The sequence below is a fragment of the Anopheles coustani genome, chromosome 3 (genome assembly GCF_943734705.1).
Source record: "Anopheles coustani chromosome 3, idAnoCousDA_361_x.2, whole genome shotgun sequence".
Taxonomy (NCBI): Eukaryota; Metazoa; Arthropoda; class Insecta; order Diptera; family Culicidae; genus Anopheles; species Anopheles coustani.
In genome coordinates this window covers 55,557,980-55,581,766 of record NC_071288.1, presented here as the reverse complement: position 1 = coordinate 55,581,766, position 23,787 = coordinate 55,557,980, and the positions used below count along the sequence as shown (strand labels likewise).

Below are 23,787 nucleotides of genomic sequence, written 5' to 3'. Positions count from 1 at the left end.
AGTTTTTAAAATCATGTCATAGATGTTTTCCTTTATCAATGTTTGATAGTTGGTTGTGTAAAACACAAACCTTACTGTTTTTTTGAACATGGATCAAGCTAGTAAAACGTTTTTCCTTACCCTTATTTAAGACTAATCAATTATCATTTAACTGGATATTACTACGTCTTCTTACTTACAAACAAATCAAACATTTGTTATGACAAATTGCTCGTGGTTGGAAGTTAAAAAACAACTTTTACATTGCATCGGCCGGGAATCGAACCCGGGCCGCCCGCGTGGCAGGCGAGCATTCTACCACTGAACCACCGATGCTTGTTGACTAACCAGCATCATCTTCATAACCGGATCCACTTTTCCCAGTCTGCTGATTCAATCGATGCTATTTATACATAGCCACTCGCTTATCACATGCATGCCTAGTCCCGAAACATTCATCTAAGGTCAGCGGCACCTTCTCGGTTGACAAATGAGGAAACGAGACAAACCATTATACAAGGTTTAACGCAACCCGTTTCCGATCATTTCAACCGTGATCATCATAATTTTCATTGTCTTCTCACGCTTACGGTGCTTTACGGCTACCTCATCTTACCACCAACAAATGGCCCATATAACACATTAGAACGTGAAGATGTGCGATTTTTAAATGCACGTACGATTATCATACCCAAACTCCAACGGGTAATTAATGGTTGAATAGGCAGTTACTAACGGCTTTGCGTGTGGGAAGCAGATACAAGTTGATAGTAACGTGACGGAGCCCGGAGCACATGGTAGGAAATTTGGCACTAGACTAGGAATTTCATCATTGTTTAATGGTAGTTTTTGGCGCGGAGTCTAACCATTTTTGCACCATCTCTCTAACAACTTTCAGTATGTGCCACTTAAGCCACTTATGTTAATGAGAAAATCACACATGAGACAACATTTAAATACGATTGCATGTGTGCTCAATATTTTTTTGCGAAATTGAAACGGAAATAGTAATAACCAATTTTTTCTACCTGAGAAAGTTCCAACTATGACATATCATCGTAGTTCTGAAGCAAAACATGCATTGTGACTGAAGCAATTGCTCCACTAAACAAAGCGCCGGCCATGCACGAATGAGTTTTCGTCTTTGCATAGCATTAAATTCAATTGTATACAATTACCAAAACAAACAATTTGTGACCATCTCAATTTGTCACCATTATTACAGTACAACGCTTCACTAGGAAAGAACAGAAAGAAAAAAAATCCTATGAACGCCAAGTTCGTCGCTTTGTAGTCAATTGTCAAAATATTCAAATAGAGCTAATTTGGAATCGTCTTCTTTCGCATTCGTTTCGAAGCTATTATGACAATCATGACATCACGTGCACCGGCAGTTAACCGAACCGTCCATTTCGCTTCCGAGCGGGAACACACCGACGCAATGGAGTTCTAAAAAAACGGATGATCACTTCCGGTGGATCGACCATGAATTGCATGCATGGTACGATCACCATCAGTCCCTGTATCGCTCCTGATCGATGCAGGAAAATCCGGCTCTAAACTAATATCAAACACTAACGGGCAATAATAAAGCTGCAAACAGAAAACTGGAACTGAATTCATGTGCCCCTCTACAGCCGAAGCTCGGATTCAAACTTACTGGGGGTTGCCGATTATTGGCTTTTATCTACTCTCACACCAAACTAGGACCGCCCAAGCGCTTCGGTGGACGGGAAGCCACTTTCTTAGAGAAATTGAATTAGCATAATTGAACAGAACGGAATGATGATACAATTGTAAGCCACCCAACGATCACTGGTACTTACGATCTCGCCACTGGCAAACTCCTGGAGGGCACTGGTTGGTAGTCGAGCTAAGCAACCCTGGATACTATTTGATAAACGGACACAGTTGAACTGATTCGATAACAGCGCAAAGATCAAAATATAATCGATAAGCACATAAACCGTACAAATATTTCAACCACTGGGTGCTAAAATTGATCTTTGCTCACAACAATGTAACAATGGCGCTAGATGGAACGCAGGGACATTAAGAAGAGTACACAGTTGGAAATTGCACAGGTGTAAGCGATCACTGTATACCGCACGGTGCCGCGATCGCAGCTCAACTGACTGTGCGTCTCCATCGGTAAGCAGCATGTCACAGAAAGGGATTTTATCAACCGCGAAAGCGGACCGACGGTGTTGAATGAAAAAAGAAAAACATAAACGTCACACATCTACTCAGCAACGGACTCACAACAGGGAGTAGTGGCGGTTGTCACCGCCGTTGTCATCCGGTCCGTCACCGCGCCACGGATCACCATCTGCTGGAGCAATACGTGAACAATACAACCCGACCGCGACCGCTCATAGACTCCCGCTTCGGCTAGTATAACGAGTGGCGGTAGTATACCGTTTGGCGGCTAGTAGATCTAAAACGACTAAACGCAAGAAAGTGCGTGTTACCGACGACAACACACATGCGACTGCAGTTCGTAGGAACGATCATCTTCATTTCCATTGTAGCATTGGGAACCCACATTTGTGTAGGTTTTACGGAAGCGCGTAAACTAAACCGACCGCGTGTTTGCTTAGCTTGTACTTAATTTATTCCCGGCGCCTTTATCAAAACGCTTGGACGCTTGGAATACCGACGTGCTACCTGAGTTGCCAGTTGAGCGGGTTCTCCAATCCACCCCAATGTGTACTCCACCAAACCACCACACGATGCTGACAATAGACAATAGGCATTGCGATCGCGGTTTTGCCACGTTTCAACAATTCGGACAGCTCCATTTGTGGCCAGAAATCGCACGGGTACATACGTACTACAGCATCATCATTTAAACGGACTCGTGCCATCATGTGTCATGTTTTTTTTTGGTTTTGTTTTTTTTTCGCTTGCTAGACTATCGTACCGCGTGGAAAATGAGAAAATTGTTCCCACCCAATTTTCCACCACCATTAACAACCTCACACACGTGTTTGGGTTCCGACGGAGAGCACGTTAACGTAGATTGCGTAGACCAGGCATGTCAAACATACGACCCACAAGAACTTGGATGCGGCCCGCGACCGCTTTGAAACAATACATCCTTGAAAGTTTGGATCCTTGAGTATTGGCTTTCGTTGGAATAGCAAAATGTTTTTTGTGAACGGTTTCAACTGATCGAACGTCAATTTAACCAATTAGTTGGATTTAAATAAGTTAGCTGTAGTAATAATGCACCTATACTTTTCTAAAATCGTTAAAATTTGGAAAACGATTGATCGAAGAACTTTCTCTTGTACTTGACATTGTAAATTTTATAAGAAGTAATATAATGTAAAAAAAAATATGAAAATGTAAAACATGATTGTCTGTTAAAATAAAACCACACTACAATACTGTCATTAAACCAATCAATTATACGTTTTGGCCCGCAAACCTATTTCAAGTGGAAATGTGGCCCGCGAGGTCGAACGAGTTTGACATCACTGGCGTAGACTGTCTGTGGGTAGCTGTATTCCTTTATTTTATGGAGAACACAAAAATACGAAACGTAAGGATCGTTTCACTTGATGGTTAAAAAAATAAATAAGAAAGTAAAAAAATACGAACTTACATTATTTAAGGTGCATAGACTCTCCTTTTTATTCAGGCAGTTGAACTTGACCTACCTTTCGCAGAACGGATGAGATCGATTTAAATAACAGATTTACGTGAATGTACATTGTTTCTCGTGTTTGTTTTATTTATCATCTTTTTTATATAAATTTGTTTCTGGTTTTCATCGTGTTCATTCATTTTGTTTCTGGTTTTTATCGTTTTCATTCATTTTGTTTCTTCCTCTACTGATCGTTAATTATCCTTGTGACGAACTCAACAGCAAAGCAGCGTTTCACGTTCCTTCCTTTCCTATGTGCCAAATTTCGCCTTCTTGTCTGTTTTTCCCACCATTTGTTTATTCGATTCTTTCACCGGTTGCACAAGTGTACACACGGCAATCCGGCGAGGAATCGTTATAAAAGTGTTAATCCTAAGTATGATCTGTGTGTGTGTGCTATAATACAATTTCAAGATAGGTGTGGTTTTCGAGCGATGCACAGAATGGAAACAACGGAAACACGTCCAAACTTCCGCTTAGTTTCCATCCAATCCAGGAAGGCTGGTTCTTGGACTGAAAACAAAACCCTATGCATCTACCGGCCACATTACTACCGATCGCGATGATCGGTTTAAAGAAACACTGAAAACAAAGCCAAAAGATAAACAACAAACATTTACCTGCTAGATTATTCCGTAGAAGCTTGTCTACACACAGTTTAAAACTAGGACTATACATCTGGTTTACAGTATTCTCAAAAATAAATTGAAATTTACTGATGTAAGCGCGCGCTACTGGGCATTAGAGTAGGGAACCGGGAAGCAAGGTGACATATATGATCCTATTTGATGGATACAAATAGAACGATAAGAATCGCCTTTCGACTTTGGCATCTATTACCAGTTTGCATGGTTGTACCTATTGAACCTATCGCTAGACAGCGCATGAACCGAACAAAAATTTTGAACAAATAGACGTGCATAAAGGGTTTGCACAGTAATCGTTCGTCTATCGCGGATAAAAAGAACCATGGATTACGTAAGTATCATTTTGTTTTGAAGTATGTAATCGACACACTTTATACGACTACAATATAAAACAGATTGTTTCTGACTGTCGAAAGTTAACTACCAATACCATTAAAAAGAGAGGTCACAGGATACCATACCAGCATAGCCAAAAACCGGTGGAATATTTTAAGCAGTTTGTTTACTTTTATGAACAGCCAGGAAAGTTGAATAAATCGACTAATTTCATATATTTTATCTACTGCACAAGCAGTTGAGGCGTTCGATATGTGTCCAGGGAGGAGGTTGCATATGAGAAAGACTCTTGACTTCTCGGAATACAATATTCGTGAGGCCAAAGGTCACAACTGGAACACCGTGATCCACAATTTTTCACGACCTACATCGTTTAAGAGATTGTTACAAACATATTTACACATATTGCGAATGTGTTTGTAAACCTTTTTTTTTACCGGATAAAACAATGGCGGTGAATTGCTTTGCACCGACCTCTCTTTTTATCGATCTTGGAGAAAATCAAAAGCGCGAAGTAGCTAAGGATTACTGTGAAACGTTGGACCAAAAAAGGGTTCCGCTTATCGGTTCCCACAATGTACGGATAGTAAGTGTTCCAAAATTAAATCATCTATTAAAAGTCATTGTACATAAAATATAAATTAGACTACACACAATTTACAATTAAAACCATAAGTTAAGTTAATCGGTAGATTTCGCACTGCTGTTGAGAGTAGAAGGAATCTTGCTAGAAATAAAACCAGCTCCTGCCTGCTTGAGCTAACTACAAACATAAAAACTTTACGACATACACGAAATACAGATATTTTGAGTTTGATGCGTGCGTCTACCAAAAACCTACGGGCGACAAAGTAAGGATTCTCTCCATTATGGGTCGTATACGAAATAAAATATTAAAAACAAATTGCTCACGATCGACCTTAAACTAACACGTAAAACGTAGCTAAGTTAAAACAGTTCTAACAATGGTCAACTACTTCTCTAAAACTGCTAGTTACAATGCGTACAATCGCCTAGGGTCGATTAAACACCGAGCGATTCCCGTGTAAGATCTTCTCACAACGGACGCGACACGAAACCTGCGCTAGCCATGTTATCGGGCCTAAAGCTGTACTGCTGCAACGGTTCGATTGAGTGATGTAAATATGTGTGTATATAAATGCTAACCGCCACTACAATGCTTCGTTCACTTGGAATCCATGCTAAATAGTTAATAACTGTACACCCAAATCGTTATCGTCCAATCCGATAATATCGCATCGCCGGATCCTTCGAACCTTACAGCTTAGGATTCTCAAACATTGGACCTCGTGTAACGGTGATGTCATCGTACGGTTGCTTCTGGGAGATTTCGAGCGCCTTAAACTTCTTCAGCACAAGCAGCGAGTAGAACTTTTGTGCGGCCTGTACAGAACCCAAAGAAATAAGAGTTGATTATCAGTTCCATACCGTATGATCTATGATTACGCCCAATAACCTGTTTCTTGTTGTTCCGATGCGTCATCTCAGACAGCATCATGTGGTCCGCTTTGATTAGCCGTGCTCTCACCGAAAGGAACATTTGTGCGGCTCGTTTGTTTAACACTCGTTCCTCGAACTGTTCAATTGTTTCGTCAACCTGCTGTTCCTCGTTTGGATGCGCCTGGCCGAGGGAATAGAAAAGTGATCAGTTGTGTGCCACCACACCGTACCAATATGCCTGGATGGCCATCCGCTACTTACCGCTCCAACCGACGGGGGGAATTCATAGTCTCCGTTCCAATCGTTAGCTATCTCCTCGGACGTGTTGCCATCGAAGCCCATGTTGGAGAACCCTTCCATACCGGGTTCGTTAAGGATGGAGGAAACTTGATCGGCCGGCAGGTTCGGAATCTGGTCGATATTTTCCAGCGACGCATGGTGCGGCGTCATTCCACCATGATCCAGGCCATGCGGTGTCATGCCGCCACCCAAATCGCCATGGTGCAAGCCGGCCGGCGTTAGTCCACCGTGATGTAGATCGCTTGGCGTAAGCCCACCGTGCGTAAGTCCGACCGGGGTTAACCCACCGCCACCGTGTGACAGTCCTGCCGGCGTTAATCCACCATGGTCGAGCTGACCGGGAGTCATCGGAATGTTCGGCATACCGGGCGTCGGTGGCATCTGGTGACTCGGACTCGCCAAATGGCTTAGGCCCGGTGTGGGAGGCGGTGGCATGAACGAGGAGGATGATTGCGTTGCATCGGCCGCCAGCCCGTCGTCACGCATCTCGATCGACACCGGAGTCGGTGGCGGCATTTCGCCGGCCACTGTACGCATCTGATCGGACGTCGACTGCTCCAGATAGCCAGCTGGTGTGGCCGGTGTCGCCGGTTGTTGTTCGAGTGGCTGCTTTCGCTTCTTGCCGCGTTTAGCAGCGGCCAACGGGGGCGATTCCGGCCGTTCGACGGCCAGTTCAACACCGAGCACATCGAACGGAGCTAAAACGGAAAAGTCCTCGATGCCGATCGACCGGGACGTGAGGTGACGTTGATAATTTTTAAACAGACAGCGCGCCGGAATGTCCCGCGAAGGAAGGGCAAACAGTTTCTCCACGCCACCGGTTTCCTTCCAGTACATTAGCCGCTTGGTCGGGGGAGCCAGATCCAGCGTCGTCACGATGTCGGACGTGTTGGCCAGCTGACTTTTCATCTCTTCGCCGGATATGTTCTTCACCTCGTCCACGATCAGTTTTCGTTTTCGTTTCGATTTGGTCGCACCCTTCAGCGCCGTCGCGTCAACCGGCGCTAGGGCAAAGCTTTCCTCCTCGTTGTTTAGCAGTGTTGTCTGGTCCGGTAGTCCGTCGTCATGCCCTATACCACCCACACCGTCATCTCCCTCGTGCGCCAACGCACGTCCCGATTCAGGCCCGGCCGAATCCTTACTCGTCCCCGGCTGTGGCTCACCGTCTTGCAATGTGTTATGGTGCATGGTTGGCGAAGGTGGCCGAGAGTTGTCTGAGCTCGGCGCAGGCGATGGTGCACCACCCATATCGAAGTGATCATCATCATCGTCATCCGACTCTTCCCCCTGGCGCTGCGTGACTGTTGAGGGAAGTTCCGGTTCCGGTGCTAGCGGAGCATCTGCGAAAATATCACCCTCAAATAACCCGGCGGCAGGTTCTGTTGAAAAGGTAAAAGAAAAAGACCTCATTTAGGGTACCACAGAGGAGAGCGCCAGCAACAACAACTACGTCAAACACTTACGCCCACCAAAGTCTTCGTCACCGAAGTTATCGTCATCTCCGTGGGGATGATGGGGGTCAATAGAGTCTAGCAGCGAACGTGACGTGCCCGGCATCGGTTCCTTATCATGCTCCAAATCGGGTGGCCGTGTTACGGTGTCGGTAAATAAATCATCCTGTACAACGAAAGAAGGCAATGGAAACACTTGTCAATAATAACAAATCAACAGGAAGATTGATACATATCAATTGTAAAAGTATACGTAACATAAACTATGCGAACTTCTAAGCGAATGAGACAAATTTTAAACATTGCAAAAATAATTAAACGAACAAACGAGGCCTGGTTGGTTTTTTTATATTGATTGTTTGTAGCAACCAAACGGTAACCATCTTCAAACTAGTACCAATAGACACGAGATGCGCTCTTTATGCCGCTAACATCATTGATATTTAAATTAGATTCGAATCACAGTGAAAACACTAACAAGTTTTAGAACCGTTATCTTTCAGTGGGGGAATTTCACATCTGAGTAAAGGAAGACATACATAAGACGGTTGAGGGACCGATTGGGAAAAATAAGCGAACCGTACAAAAACACTAATTGAATTGGAGTTAACTTATTGACATGATTAGGATTAGTGAAACCTACAAAGGGAAGTTAAGGAAACATTGTTTTAATAGAAATGCGAATTAGAGAAGAGCATTGCAAACAAAAATCGAAAAAAATTTAAGCAACCGTGAAACCAAAATCCCGAATAGAGGAAACAAGACTTTGCTAGTCGGTATGAAAGTGGCCACACCTGCATGTGCAATTCTTTAATCCATTTTTTTACGTCCTCCTATTGCAACATCTATGCTCTGGCAGCTCTTCATAACTTTCATGCCCGACCAAACAAAAACAAACAAAAATCCAACGAATTCCGACTGCCGGCTTGCCTTACTTACTAGATAATCGTTCCAGCGACCTTCGGTACCGTTTTGCGAGGCCGTAGTGGAACCACCACCACCACCGTCACCAGCCCCATCTGGATGAGACGCGTGCGTAGGTGAGCCGGGCAGGCTGGCAGGCAGTCGTTCACTTCCAGCAGTGACAGGCTCCTGCTGCCCAACCTCGACCGGCTCGGTTGGTTCCGTGCCATCGTAATGCCGGCGTCGCCGTCGTCGGTGCTGCCGCTCATCCTGGTATGCATCAGTCAGCTCGTGCCGCTGCGCTTGCATGACCCAGCCACCGGAATCACAGTCAACAGTCCGAGTCAACGACCGAGAAGGGAATCGACGCCGGACGGAGGGCCGTGTTTTGTGTCGCCGTCGTTTTGAAAAAGCAAAACGTTAGCAGAACGTGGGAGAGGGAGCAATTCTTTATTTTCTGTGCAGCTCTTGTGCCCGTCCAGCCGAACTCACTCAACATAATTGCAACAACCAAAGTTAACTGATCGTACAGGCCAAAGTGTACCGGAGAAAGGAAGCAACAAAACAAACCATAAATAAGTGCCACACAAGTGGCAGCAACACAAAACTTCATACCACGAAAAAGGTGAAGTGTATCTCCGACCACCCGCAACCATTAACGTTCGAATTATTTTCTTTACCAAAAAAACGCCCTACAATTTGGAAAACCTGGCGCAAACAACTCATAATTTGTAGCCAAACAAAACTGCAACTATCGACAACGATAACCTTCACCTTCTTTGTGCAATATTCTGGCGCGCCCTAGCACAGATCGGGATAAATTTTGGACCGAAACCAATGCATAAATATTACAAACCAAATTAAGTGTGAGCCCAAGCCATCGTTTGTACCGTCTTCTCCATACAATAATGCATACGAAAGTTTCTCGCTTTTCTCCCCATCACGCATCGTAAGTTGAAGCCTCACCTCCATCTGATCATCCATTCGGTCGCGAACCATATCCGGCGTGTCGTCGAAGCCCATGTCCCCGAATCCATCGTCGTGTATGTTCAGCGGAAGCGTCCCATAGTCCTCTCGCATCGTGATTTCGTCCGCTCGGGACTGATTGATGGAGAAGTGCGCCTCGATGTCAACATCGTTGAGCTCCGGGAGTGGGGTGTCGAAATCGTGGAATACCTCCGGAAGGGTGATTGCATTGACAGCCGCCTCTCTGTGTTCTTCCGGCAGATCGACCATGCCGGGCCGGAACGCCATCTAAAAGACAAATCCATGAATCGTTTAAGACACCCTCGACATCGTGACAACCAACTCCACCGAGTAGCTTACCTTAATCTTGACGAACGCCTCATTACAATCCGCTAGTAAATATTTTGCCTTCCGAGCGTAAATTCGTACCACGCCGAGCAGCAAATGGCCGGAGGTACGCAGGGCAAGCTTCACCTTCGGTTGCATGATGCCATCCACGCTCTGCTCGATGTTCGTCTCAAAGACGTGCGCTTTCGTAATTTTTTTATCCCAGTGTGCCGCCAACCAGATACGGGCCAGGGGGCCCTTCTTGGCCAACACGATATGCGCGTAAAACATGATGCCTGATTGTTTTCCGATCCACTCGCACTAAATGTCTGAACGGGTTTACCCTAATCTCCAAATGCACAGCAATAAACGATGACGATGAATGCAGCTAAATTGCTTCTCCATTGACCACATTGGTCTTCCGAGAGAAAGTAAATAAACCACTACAGCAGATTACAAACAGCTACCGTGCGTTGTTTTCGTTCTATTTAAATGGCATTTCACAATCAAAACAGCGTTAACTACATCCTGGATTTATGAGCATGATGTTTTGAAGTACTTTGGTATATCGCAAATACTGAAGGCAGCCAGTGCCTCAATAAGCGCCACAAACTCAATATTCATTTCCAACAGCCGATGCCAGCGGCCGGTTACCGTTAAAAATCTTGGACGTACCAAACTAAGCTTTTCGTTAAATACCTTTGTAAACGATTTAAAAAAAATCCCAATCGTACGTCACTAACACACTGTCAATACAGCAGTTGCTACACACACCACCACTCCCTGTCTGTCTGTCGAACACGCACACTACTCTGACACACTGTCGATGAAAAACCGCAGTTTTCAACGAAAGCAAACTTTCTTCCGCGGGTAATGACGCCGAAGGTTTTATACAATTCTAATCGATTTCACCACTATTTCGCACTCAAATGATTCGGGTTTCACATAATCCTTGCTGCAGACAACTGAAACATTCGTTTTTGATGCATAACTCACTTCATTTCACCAGCGCCCCTTTAATTAGGCCAATTGGCGCCTCGACCGAGCGTATCGCACGTTACACGGACTTTTTCCATATAGCTGCTGGTTGCCCAGAGATTAAAACACTTGCTACGTGATCTTTGGCCGCAGATTCATACTTTTTAACTTATTTCGCGCGTATTTTAATCCTAGAAATGTATGTTTTTCTGTTTTTCTCGCTTGTGCCTGACGCTGTGCGTCAGCAACAACTATCGAACGCTCAAGGTGGGTTATACCTTAGAGGTGAGCTCAAAAGTCTCGTCGTGGCAGCCATATTGAAATTGAATTTTGACAGTCGTTCCTAGTTGGGTTTACCAATAAAAACACACTGCAACGATGCGTTTCAGAGTTCGTTTAAACGATTACTCTTACTGTTAAATTACCTTATCTGACTACGATAATCTGATGGCCATTGCAAGGCAATCGGGTGCTACCGTTTGATTGTTTCCATCGATGGATGATGGGTCCCATGCATGATTGATCTCCAATCTCCTATTGAAATAACAACAACTTTTAAAAAAAACAACAGCCGAGATATTGGATACATAACTAAAACTACGATGATTTTAGTTAAAAATCACCGCAAACAAAAAACCTCCTCATTTTTGTATGGGCCGTAGTGGGCCGAAAGCAATACGGCCAGGCCGTTCCTGCTGAAAAAAAAAAAAAAAATGAGGAGTTTTTTTATTCGCGCTGAGCAATTTTGAGGGAAACCGTTAGGAATTGTCCAGCGGCTATGTAAGAAAATTGACAGTTCAATTCCATCGGATCGATTCAATCGAAGTCCAAGCTAAGGCTGAATATGTGAAATAGCTAATTTGTTAATAGTTTTCCAGTGCCTCGACCAATTTTATCAATAGAGCCCTAAAATGGAAGGTCTTTTGAAGACAAACATTTTGATGCTTTAAAGTTTCTTCCTCAATTCGAACTCGCATGTAGACAACTGCACCTACTGGTCGACCCGGAGTCGTTGCACCTACGGGTCGACCTGAACCAACGGGTCGAACTCGCTTATGGATAGCTGCATCCACGGGACGACCCGGACCGCGTGACTACATTAGGCGTACCATACCAAAAAACTGGTGCGGCCCAGGTGGTAAAAACCGTTTTTTCTCTCTTTCTAGCGCACCATCGGCTCTGGTACGCTGTCACTCGACCGTACCAAGTTTTTGGTATGGTACGCCTAATGTGGTCACGCGGGGAGTCGTTGAAATCGGGAATACGACCCGAACCGCTCCGGGTCGCTTACGGATCGTTCCGACCCGATAGGTTCGGGTCGACCCGCTCATCACTATCACCTAGAAAACCGGGTCACGTACTCATTTGAATTGTGAGCACCAATACATCCGCATTCGTGTATAGACCGGGAAAAACCGGTTTATCGGTTCAAGTAATCGAACTCGAATAAAATCCAGCAACACTGTTTTGTGGCGTGATTTAAAAAACACGTTAGATTGTGCAACTCCCCGTTTCTAACATTCTATGAAACCAACATGATTCCGGAAATAGTATTTTCGACGCGTGCTAGAACAACACCCTTAAATTCTATGCGTTCTTTCAGTTTACTAACTATGAGTTCTTGGTTATGTTCAATATCTAGTTTATATATTACCTTCGTTGAAGATTTTTCACGATACGTGGCATAAAAATAACAACACGCTGAACGAAATAGCCTAGCCATGTTGCATGTAAGTAGATAGTTGCGTAAAATATTTAATTAATATATTATAATACAGATTATGAGACACTGAAAAATGCAAACTCCTATACAAAGTGGCCTTTACAAAAGTATTGTCGTTTTAGTCAAATTAATGAAAACGAAACTTCATATGACGGCAGTAATGAGTATTAACCGTGATTCTTAATAAACGATCATGGATAGTTTTAAAAGACATAACAGTAGCAATACTTATGCTGGCTGTAGACGTCACATAATCTGTGCAGATCTTTGACGTCTACAGCTTTCCTTTGTGCTCTCATCGCCTTCGTCTGTCATCAACATCCCTTCAGATATCCCGAATGTCTCGAGGGATGTTGGAAAGGGCAAAGGAAAAGCTGTAGTCGTCAAACATCTGTACAGATGAATATGTAACGTCTACTCCCAGCTTTACATTGTATTTATCCAAGATTTAATTTACAATTGTGCAATTCTTCATTCGATTCAATCACTCCAACACTTCGTGGTGTCTAATTACCGTGGACTGAATTTGAATTCATTTCCAGATCAAAGGGTGTTTAACGATACAATTATCGAATTCAACCGTATGAGTCATTCGAACACATGTTTTCAACACACCATGAGCACGGAGATGTTTCACTTCAAATATTTAAACTAACAGTTTACATCAAGCATATCACATCATAAGAATTTCGGATTGGCGTGGAAATAACAGATTATTTGTCGATTTTTTTGCTTGCTTTATTTTTTACCAAAAACTATTAAATAATTGTGAAGAAATTGCTTAAACTAACTATAAAATAATGACGTTCTTACATTCGTAGTGAGTCTTAAACACAAGTAGCCTTTGACGGCATTACGTCCGGTGCTGAACTTATTTGAAGCTTACTTAAAGAAAACTACAGTGAATTGATGATATAAATGACGAAAAAGTGCTTTAAGAAGTAACTTGTTTACAGCAAGAGGATTTGTTTTTTTTTTTTGTAAAACTTACTTGTCTAATATCACATGGTTTTATTTATTCAAAAACCCCCACCACTTTTGTGCTCTGCTTTATACTGTCGTATTTTTTCTGATATATGAGAGACATTTTTAATTTTCATCTTATGCAAAATATCGATTTTCATCACTGTTAAATGTATTCAAGCCCCTAACAACATCCTCAACACGATATTTTAAACGATTGTTCTCCTTGTGTATCCTCTAAACTGTGGTGTGATTGTTCCGTTTGCTTATGATTAATCGTTTCTTTGGTAGGCAACTTTATCTTGCTGAGCTTAGCGATGTTCAACCGTGAATGAGTAAATCGAATTGAATAAATATTGATTGATAAATAAAGGGAATAAATACGTGAATAAATAATGTAATATAAACACTCATAAGTTATATTAGGTGGTACGGGATTAAAAAATAATTATAATTTTATCTTTGGTAGTTTGGATTTGTGTCGAATTACCGATAGTATTGACTAGACCTAGACTAGAACGGTCATTTAACGTTTTCACGAACCGAAATTAATTTATGAGATCATACGAAAGCTGCTAGCAGTACTGTATAAATATGACTAGTGGTTCTCAAGGACTAGACGATCATTTAAGATTGCAGACTGGATGAGAATGATAAATGATGATCATTAGCGATTGGAGACTAGACGACAATGAAAGAAAAATCTAAAAGTAAGGTAAGTCAGCTGACTAGAATATCTGTGGCATTAAATTAGAATGACTAGCAATCTTTGGTATACGAGCCTGACTAGAACTAAGACTTATTACGATGTAGAAAATATTAGATCTGTTTTAAACAATTATTATTATTCGGGCTTAAATACACTTATTTGGTACGCATTATGGTTGCAATTTTGTAAATACTTCTTTACGTAGAATCCTTTCCACAGCACATCGGTTTGTACCAATGCTGGAAGGTGATCTTATTTAACATGGCACTGCTATACGCACGATTGCAAAAGCTTCTCCCGAACCTGCTACTCAGTTTTAATGCTATGCTCCATACGAACGATGGACATGCTTTTGCGAGAAAATTAGGTTAACATTAAAACAGAACCAAAAACGTATACTGATCGTAATGCACTTTTCTTTACTAAGACAAAAGAAAAGTATGACGAATACTACACTAAATCTCACTCGACTGTCGTATCCAGAATGCTCGTTTTGTGTTTACATCGAAACGAGAAACACTAGTTTATACAATGTCTGAGACCGAGCATGTGGATGAACAAACTGAAATCTTTGGTGGCCGTTTAAGTGTGACTCAAAACACTGCATGGATATGTGCATGTGAACTAATAAACCCTTACCCTCCCTAAAACACCTGTTTGCAGAACTAAACCTAACTATACATAAATGACTAGATGGTGACTCATCTTTGGGGGGTGAGGTTTAAAGATTTTGCAAATCTGAAAACCTCGAATGTACAAGAAGTATGACTGGAGGACGGAAGTTCCTGATTTTGTTTTCCGTTTTATTAAGCATTAACTTTAGAATATTTTTAAAGATAATTTGAAATGACATAATGATTCAAGCATGAAATTGATCGTGTGAAATGAGTGAGAAAAAGTTCATTAAATCAATCAACCAGAATGTATTAGTTGCTAGGAGATAGTTGATTTTTTACGAGAAAGCTTCAAAATATTAAAAAAAACTCAATTGTGGAACATCCGTCAAAAATGAACTTAAATCCCTAGGACTAGAATATCGTTGAAGCTTTGCTTCTTGTGCAGGTGACTAGCAATGCTCGTTCTTGTTAAAATAAATACTACCACTTACGTTATCACTATCAGTCTAAGCTAAGATTAACGCACAGTGGAACACTTGGCCAGTAGTTCCAGCTTTTCCTAACTAATCCTTTGGTATGGCGCTGCAGAATCGGGCTTGAACGATGTAAGAATGTACAGAAAAGGGCATTGGAAATGCCGGATCGATCGCACGATAAGTACGTTGGGAACGGGGAACTATAACTAACGATTGCTTCATTACACGGTTGAACATCACTAGGCTTGTTGTGTACGGGTTTTCTTGTGAATCTTAAGCACTTAGAAATCGTCATTCGAAACCGTTTAGTTTTAGACCTATTTGCTCACCCTTGGTTGGTAAATACAAGAACACACACGGGTTACACGGTTTGAAAAAAAATCAAGAAACACTTAACTATCAAACGATACGGAGCTTAAATATTAGGCTTACCTACACAACCAGCGCCGTCGTGTGGCGAATGACGGATGGGCCATTCCGGAGGCCCGCAAGGGCGGCCGCCGCCAGATTCTCCTCCTCGGTGAACCGGTCGCAGTATGACGACCGGTATTGGCGCTGCATTTCGTCCTCCTCGTCCTCATCGCGGTAGTCCTCGTTGATAACAAGCGTGCGCTCCTCACAATCACTGTCCGGTTCGTCGTACTGATCCGGAGCAGCACTACCACGCCCCGAGGAGGACACGACCGATGGAGGCGATGGACCGTAGTACGCGCCGGTTGACGGCGTCTCGTGATGGCCGCTGGCCGGTGAACCAATTCCAGTGGTCGTGAACGTGAACACGGTAAGTGGTGGAGGTTCGGTTCTTGCTTCGCTTTCGACAGTCGGTTCGTACTTCTCGCTGCTGGCCGATTGGTTGGATTGGTAGGAGTTGTTCGAGTGATTCGAGTCTTCACTGCGGTACTGGTCGACGCTTCTACTCGGACTAGGTGCTGCTTTTGGTTCTGATTTGGCCGCCTTGCTGTGCTGCCGATTATGCGTTTGCTGGTGCTTCTTGAGGTACGCCGGACGTTTGAAGGTTTTGTCACACTGGTCGCAACGGTACTTCCCGCCTGCAGCACCTGCGTCCGCCTCGCTCGACACCGTCTGCTCCCCTTTGGCACCCTTTTTGCCGACCTGATCGCGTGGTTTATGCCAACGCCGGTGCGATGCCAAGTTAGCCGGGCAGTTGAACCGTTTGCCGCACTCCGGACAGCGGTACTCCAGCAGCACGATGCAGGAACATCGGTGTTGCGCCAGCCCGAACGCATCTTCGAACTCCTGCCGGCACAGCTTGCAGTTGTAGCCTCCGATCACGTTCGGGATGGCGGCCAGTTCCGCCCGCACCTCGTCCGACACCTCGACCAGATTGAACTGCGGATCGATGTCACCAGATTCACGCGGCGAGTCGCCACTGAGCGCTTCCTCCAGCGAGATAATGATCGTGCCCGACACGGGCGAAGAGTTTTCCTCGTCGAACTTTAGCTTCCGGATGGCCTTGGCTCGGCGTTCCTTCGCCCCACCGGACGGGGCCGGTACGGCAGGGGGGTTTTTCGCGCTCTTTGGAGGCCCTTGCGTGGCGCCACTCTTCCCCCCGATGGGTTTCGCCGGTGTCGCTAGCTCCTTGCTCCTGTCCTCCGCAACCGGCGCAGGAGGAGGCGCGCTAGGAACATCACACTTTATCCGCTTGGCCACCGGTTCGTCGGCCTTGGGGAAATTGAACAGATTGTCTTCGCGGTAGCGTTTTTTAAGCGGTGACGGCGTCGCCGGAGGTGTTATTGGTGCCGGTGTGACCACCGCTGCCGTCACTTGGCGCACCGTCAAATCCAACGGACTGTCACCGAAGCCAGTAGCGAGGGTGGTTGTGGTGGTGGTGCTGCTGCTGGGGGGCTGAGTCTCTGCATACTGAAGCTTGTACGAGGGCGGCAAGCTGGCCACCGTCGTCAGGAGACCAATCGAGGACACCAGGCGGGATTGTGGTGGTGGTGGGGCGATTGTTGCCATCCTTGCATGTCACACCGGGTGCGTTCCAACAACGTTCTTAAACTGGCTCCAAACACACATCAACGCCCGGCCGCTGGGATATGAATCATTCAACTTCACTACAAACGGCACACAAACAGAGTAACGCAATGTCCAACGGAAAACTGCCGGCTATTAAAAGTACTATTTACAAACGATTTGGGGCACGCCACGCTCACACTCGGCACTCAGCACGGAAATACTACTGGGAACGTCGTGCACCAAGGTGCACGGTTTGTTTGTTGGCGTCGTGATGTGAAATGGGTACGATATGACCTCGGCCGTGGCCAGGCACAGAATGATCCTCTATCGGGAAGATCCTGTCCATTTTATATGCTGCAAGCGAAGCCCTTGTACAACAAAAACATACACACTCAAACGCATTGGTGCGTTATGTACCATCGCACCCCCGGAGGAAAATCAGGCAACCCTCGGGGTGCAAGGATATGCCCGGAGAGAGACACGATCGTCAACCGGCTTTTACGAACCAACACACACATACCCGACCGAGCCTACCGGAAGAGAGCCGGATAAAGAGAGTCCCCTGGTACATAAGGACCACTCCGCTGCGCATGCCCCCTGCGGTGCGTCGGTTTCCCCTCTTTGTGGTACCGGCACGCACACCATCACTCTCGTCGGGATGTAAACACGGTGCGCCCGATCATGTCCCTTCCTCCCGACGTTCCATCCTACCACGAGACAGTACGGCACGCGACTCCCGGCATCACAATGAACGGTGAGCACGTGCGACAGCGGCGTCTATTTTTCTTCCACTTTTTGGGTGCGTTTTCTCTCCTTCATACCCTCCTTCCTAACTCCGCGTGTTCGTCCTTCCACGGCTCGTTCGCTAATTCTCTTTCATCCACTGCTTCGCATCCCTCCTGGAAAACGATTCAACTCATCAGGCACGGTTCGATTCCAGTTCCGTAATATGGACTTTTTTTTATTTTACTTCTTCACTTTCCACTCGGTGGATGGGTTTTCACTGCACACGGGCGGCCGCCAATGTTTTTCCTGCCACCACCGATAGGGCGTTGGTGATTCATGCCTGAACATTGTTTTTCCCTGTATGATGCAGTTTTGCTTCATCCCTCTTTTATACTGCTCACAATTTTATATTCCCGTTTGCGTGGTCTCTCTCTCTCTCCTTCTCGCTTGTTTTCTTATATATTTCTTTTTTAATTTATCCATTGTCCTAGCGTTCGAATCCATCCACCCCAGGGGGGGGGGGGGTGTGTGTTCAAGTTTTGTCTTCTGTCTATCATGTTTAATTTTCTTTGCTACCAAAAAGGGGTTTTCCCCAGTTTCATCGTCCATAAGCGGGACGGGGTTTGGACGATCCTTACCGATCGCACCGGTTCTCTCTCGATGGTTGTTAATTATGATTAGGTTTTTTTACTGTCTTCTGTTATGTACCCGTGCGCGTTGGGTTTCGTTGGTAGGTTATTTCTTAGTTTTTTTTTCAAATATCCTTCGCATATCCTTTTTTCCGCTCGCTAATACTTTGTTGTCCGTAAGAGTCGGCAAAGCGTCAAAGTAGATGGAAATGAATACGCAAACGCAATCGCACTATCACCGAGCTACGATCTATACCCTCTTCGGTTCGATGCACGAGGCGGAAATGGTAGTGGCCGCGAAGCCAGGGGGATACAGGAGATTTATTTTCTAGGTTACGCTATATGGTAGATTGTCCCTTTTGGTATCGCTATTTTTCTTTTTGCTGCTCGGTCCCTCTCTTGTGGTTCCTGCTCGTATAGCAATGCCACAGCTGCACGGCCGGGATGAATTTATGTTATTCGGCTCGTGCCGTGGCGTGTGCTGGTGATTTTTTCCGCATTGTTGCTTGCACGAGCGAGCTGAGGTTTGGGCGCTGGTAGCTGCCGAAAGGTCTTACCACCGGAGGCAACGCACCTTTTCCGGCTTTGGTAGGGCAAGCTACCAGCTGCATTGCGAGGCCGATCAATTCGATCCTGCTGTTGTCTGTGCTGCCTTTATTGACTCTAGCAAAAACTGGGCATCCTTCCGATTACTCCATCCTGCCAGGTAAACTGAATTCTTCAACTATCTACTTTCTGTTGGCAAAGCCAAACCAAGAGAGATCAAGAGGTTTTTTTTTCCACCGTGTCAATGAACTCGGTATTCTAAGCCATATTAGAAATGGTAGCAAAATGTTTAGGACACCAGGAAGGACTTTTCTATCCCTGCCACTTATGGGTCAGCTGCATTTAAAAGTACAATATGGTTGGAAAAAATTCAATATAAAATCAGAGACGCAAATAAGAGTCACATCATATGTTTGCAAGTTGTTATATATTTTTACACGAATATAAAAATATACCGAATACGGTTGAAAAATGATAGTTGTAATGAAATGAATCTTTATAACGATTTTTTTTCGTTTCTAGTAGAATATCATTCAATATTAAATCTAGTAATTTTAAATCATTCACAATGTTGGGCAATCAATGCCGAGATCAAAGAATTTTAGAATTTATTTTATCCTTTTACGACGTAACCGTAATCCATTCTCTGTTAAACCTGCTGCGGCCCTTTCCATACGGATTACACCTTACAAGTTCTTAACCTTCCTCACTGATGACACCTGTCTTGACTTCTTGCCACCGGCCAAATCCCAGTTACGGTTCGGTAACCTTCTCGCTTCCCTTGCCACGACACCCTTGTTTTCGTCTTGCGCTGCGTCTTCAAAGGGCACGGGTGAATGCTTTATTTATTTTTTATGCCTGTTTTTATCGAGCATAAACACCGGTAGCGACTACCGGTAACAGGAGCCACCTTTAAGGCGCACCCTTTTTACGACGTCTTGTTTCCCGGCGATGTCGGGGAATGTTCGGCGAACCTTAAGACCGGTAGACTAGGGCTAGGAGTAGTTTCTTGTTTGGGGCGGAAGCGGTACAATGTCTAGGAAGAACGTGGTGGTAGGGTAGTTTAACCGTGCCGCTGTTCTTAAGGTGTCGTAAGCATGATTCGACCAGGGAGGTCCCACCTTCGTTCTAAGCGGCAGGATAAGTTCCACCGTAAGTTTCCTCAGGTTCAAGGGATTGGTTGTGTTGGTTCCAATGGCTGTTTTTCATGGGAGCGAACAGTACAAGTGTTTTACCGATGCGATTCGTTGCATGATTGGGCAGGCTGAGCGTATCTTACATTGGTCAAATATATTACTAGCATACAATTTATGAACTTTAAGTATAATCTCAAATTTATTATTTCTTTTTATTGAACGCCAAGTAAGATTAATGATAACATAATTGACTTAGTTATAGCTTGTAAAATAGTGGCCTAAGGCATAACTGCCACTCTACCCTTTCAAACGGCTTATCTTTGTGCAAATAACATAGCTCCCCTTCAGTGAAAGGGGTTGGAGCCCCATACAGCATTCCAAACACAATAAAATATCTGACAATATGTCACGCAATATGCACGTTCTGCGCGTGAGCCTTTAGTTGTACTTTTATCACCTATTTGGTCATTCAATTTTTCTATCATTAGCTCAGTTACCCTTGAGCATTGCTTCATACAAACCCGGACAGGACATAGTTATGGTGTTGACGAACCCTGAATAGTAAATTTTCCGTACAGCATAAATTATGCACCCCTGCACACCGTTATTTAGCTTATCATGCTGTGTGCTTGAGTGTTGGTGCTTGAAGTAGTTCGTCAGCCGTTCGGATAGGAAGCATGGTTTAGAATTAAAAAAATAAAAATTAAATGCATTTACTTTTGTCTCCTTGTAATCCGTGCAAAAGTAAATGAAATAATTTTACATCAGACGGAATGCTGAAAAGAAAAATTGAACAGTTAAAGGACGCATGTTCCTGTTTGGCGTACGTCGTCGCTCCTCATCCTAAAATACTGCTGTACAAGACTTAGTGTTGCAAGAGCAGCTACAATGCAAGCAAAAAGGTTCTGCCGATATTTACCCTTTTTTTTCGCTATCCTTCCCTCAAAATGCCTTGTCACACAGGACGCGGGCTGCAGCGAATGGATTTTATTTTTCCCTCTACACGGGGGTTGGAAATGCCACCAACAGAGTGTGCACCCTTCTACCGGGAGCGTTCCACGGCCCGATGGCTTCGGTTTTAGCCGCGAGCTTCGCCTAAGAATGGAAACTAGTTATTATGGAATCCATTATGTTCCGAAACGAGCGTGTTCGTGTGCCGGCCCATGGTAAGGGTATTCGCCGAGGCTTTACCATTTTTTTTATCAGGGGAAGGCTGATTTTCGACGGGATTTGCTTACAGCAAGTTGTGCAGCAGATTGGACGAGTATTTCAACCCTCGTCGTGCGTGGTTCCGATTTCTAACCACCTCCAAGCGCCGATTCTTACTAGAACGCTTTAGCTGCGACGCATCGCGGGCAGTTGATGAGCATCTAGCAGGATATTCGTCGATTGTGTTTGTGTTTGTGCTTACGCCGGGAAGCCGGAATTTCTAGGCCGGAGCACTAGGAAAACCTTCAGACGCATCGCATTTTTCCCCTATCAAGTATGGAAAAATCTCTCTGCTCTAAGCAACGCGGGGCGACGGAAAAACTGGGCATCATTTTCTGTTCGTTGCTTTGATGCGTTTTATTTTATGATGAGTTTTTTCCTCTTTTATTTGATTCCTTCCATCAACTGCAACCCTCCAAACTGTGAGGTGCGGTGGAAACTGTACATAGTACAGCCGATGGATTCTGTTTGCCCAACGGTATTTGGTAGCCGGGAAAAGCGTCCAACAATAGTCGATCCGTTGGTAGGACAATTTTGGAAAAAGGGGCTTCAATGTCGAGGAGAAAACGAGGAGGTGGTAAGTTCTTTGCCATTGATTGACAGATTCAATGAATGAAGAGTTCTGTGTATAATTAATTGAACAAAAATTGGATGCAACAGCAAATGAGATTGAGTTTTGAAAGGATAATATTAAAACATGTCTTTTTCCATTTGTTTAATTTATTTAAAAAGATAATTTCCATCCTTCGATTGATCTTGCTTTTTCTTAAGGATTCAACATCATCGAGCGGGTACTTCCAACAAGGAGTTACTGATTTAACACGTACCACATTGTCATCGTAGTTCAATAAACTCTACGACGCACACTTAAACCACGTAGGAAGACAAAATCAATCAATCACGCTTTCGTTTGCTCGTAGGTCAATTCAGTGCTGCTCCATGATGCCATGATAAGTATCAAATTATGCTCTCTGCTTAAGCTTATCTTTGCTTTGCAGCCGTGTGGTTCGTGTTTGACACAAGAAGATTGAATTACAGAATATAATTGACGGGACGATTATACGATTGACGGGGGTGAGTTTCGTATGACGATGGGGATGTTTTATATTTACTTTAATGCTTGGTTTAGAAATAAACGACCCAATGCCATGTGTTGTACTGGTCATTTTGGCGTGAAAAAATCATTCCCACCATAAACCAGTGTTAGAATATGATATGACTCATATCCGATTCCCACGGTATAGGGCTAAATATATCACCACACCTCCATCGGTTGCGTTGGAGCTGTGGAAACCACTTGTTGCACACTTCATCCAGCACCGTCAACGGCCAACCTGTTACTCAGAACTTCGGAAAATGCAGTACATAGAACACATGGAACACAAAAAAATCAAATAACGATTCCCGCCAATGTTGGCGCGCATGAGTCGACCGGTCGCCGATTAGTCATCCGGAGTGGACCGATGTTTTGCTTCGGTTTCGACCGTGACTCACGGTTGGAGCCCTCCGTGGAATAACAGTTCACGAGCCGACGGTGCCAACCTGTCGACCCCATGAAGAGTTTAAAGAATAAATTCAAAAATAGATCCGCAACCACCCACGGGGCGCCTCCATCGATGAGTAATCGGCATTGCGAGTGATTTTTCAAATGCGAGCTGTTTCTGTCTTTAGTTTTAAGTTTGTATATTTTACTCTTTGAAGTCCAACAACCGTTAATTATTAATCTTAATTAATCGTTCCCTGCATGCGTCGGTGGGATTTTGGCAGTGTGTTGCCACGTTGGGATGTAAACAGTGTCGCCTGGTAAACGTTATAAAACGGTGAAGGGAACTGGGAAGGTGGATGCAAAAAGGACACGTTTTTCCTCGACACTTTCAGCGACGAATTATTGTGAAGTAGTCTTCACATGCTGTTAAGCGAACCTTTTGTTGAAGTCCCATGACAATCGCAAGATTTGAACGAGTCTGACCGGCAACGGGAAAGACAAACCAAGCCTCTTAAGCTGTTTCACAATAACGCTCCTTATTCAATTAGGATCAACAAACGGTAGAAGGGGTTTACTTGGCCACCCTC

The 23,787-nt window shown here is 44.3% G+C and overlaps 2 protein-coding genes and 1 non-coding gene across 4 annotated transcripts; all 3 read right to left on the bottom strand.

The window, feature by feature from the left end:
• Nucleotides 1-244: 244 nt before the first annotated feature.
• Trnag-gcc (transfer RNA glycine (anticodon GCC)) lies at nt 245-315 on the bottom strand. Its single transcript has one exon. It is a non-coding gene; the product is annotated as a tRNA-Gly (tRNA).
• Nucleotides 316-5,201: 4,886 nt separating this feature from the next.
• Nucleotides 5,202-11,246, bottom strand: LOC131272570 (double-strand-break repair protein rad21 homolog). Of its 2 annotated transcripts, XM_058274348.1 has the most exons (7): nt 10,677-11,246; nt 10,056-10,506; nt 9,696-9,983; nt 7,839-7,992; nt 6,337-7,754; nt 6,092-6,256; nt 5,202-6,018 (listed from the first exon to the last, which is right to left on the bottom strand). In XM_058274348.1, exons 2-7 carry the CDS (start codon nt 10,311-10,313, stop codon nt 5,893-5,895), a joined length of 2,409 nt encoding a protein of 802 aa, XP_058130331.1. In that variant the 5' UTR covers nt 10,314-10,506; nt 10,677-11,246; the 3' UTR covers nt 5,202-5,892. The 2 variants fall into 2 exon arrangements, with proteins under 2 accessions (XP_058130331.1, XP_058130330.1); XM_058274347.1 differs by having other exon boundaries at nt 10,056-11,246.
• Nucleotides 11,247-15,920: 4,674 nt separating this feature from the next.
• Nucleotides 15,921-17,468, bottom strand: LOC131263201 (insulinoma-associated protein 1). Its single transcript, XM_058265372.1, has one exon. It carries the CDS (start codon nt 17,466-17,468, stop codon nt 15,921-15,923), a length of 1,548 nt encoding a protein of 515 aa, XP_058121355.1.
• Nucleotides 17,469-23,787: the final 6,319 nt, after the last annotated feature.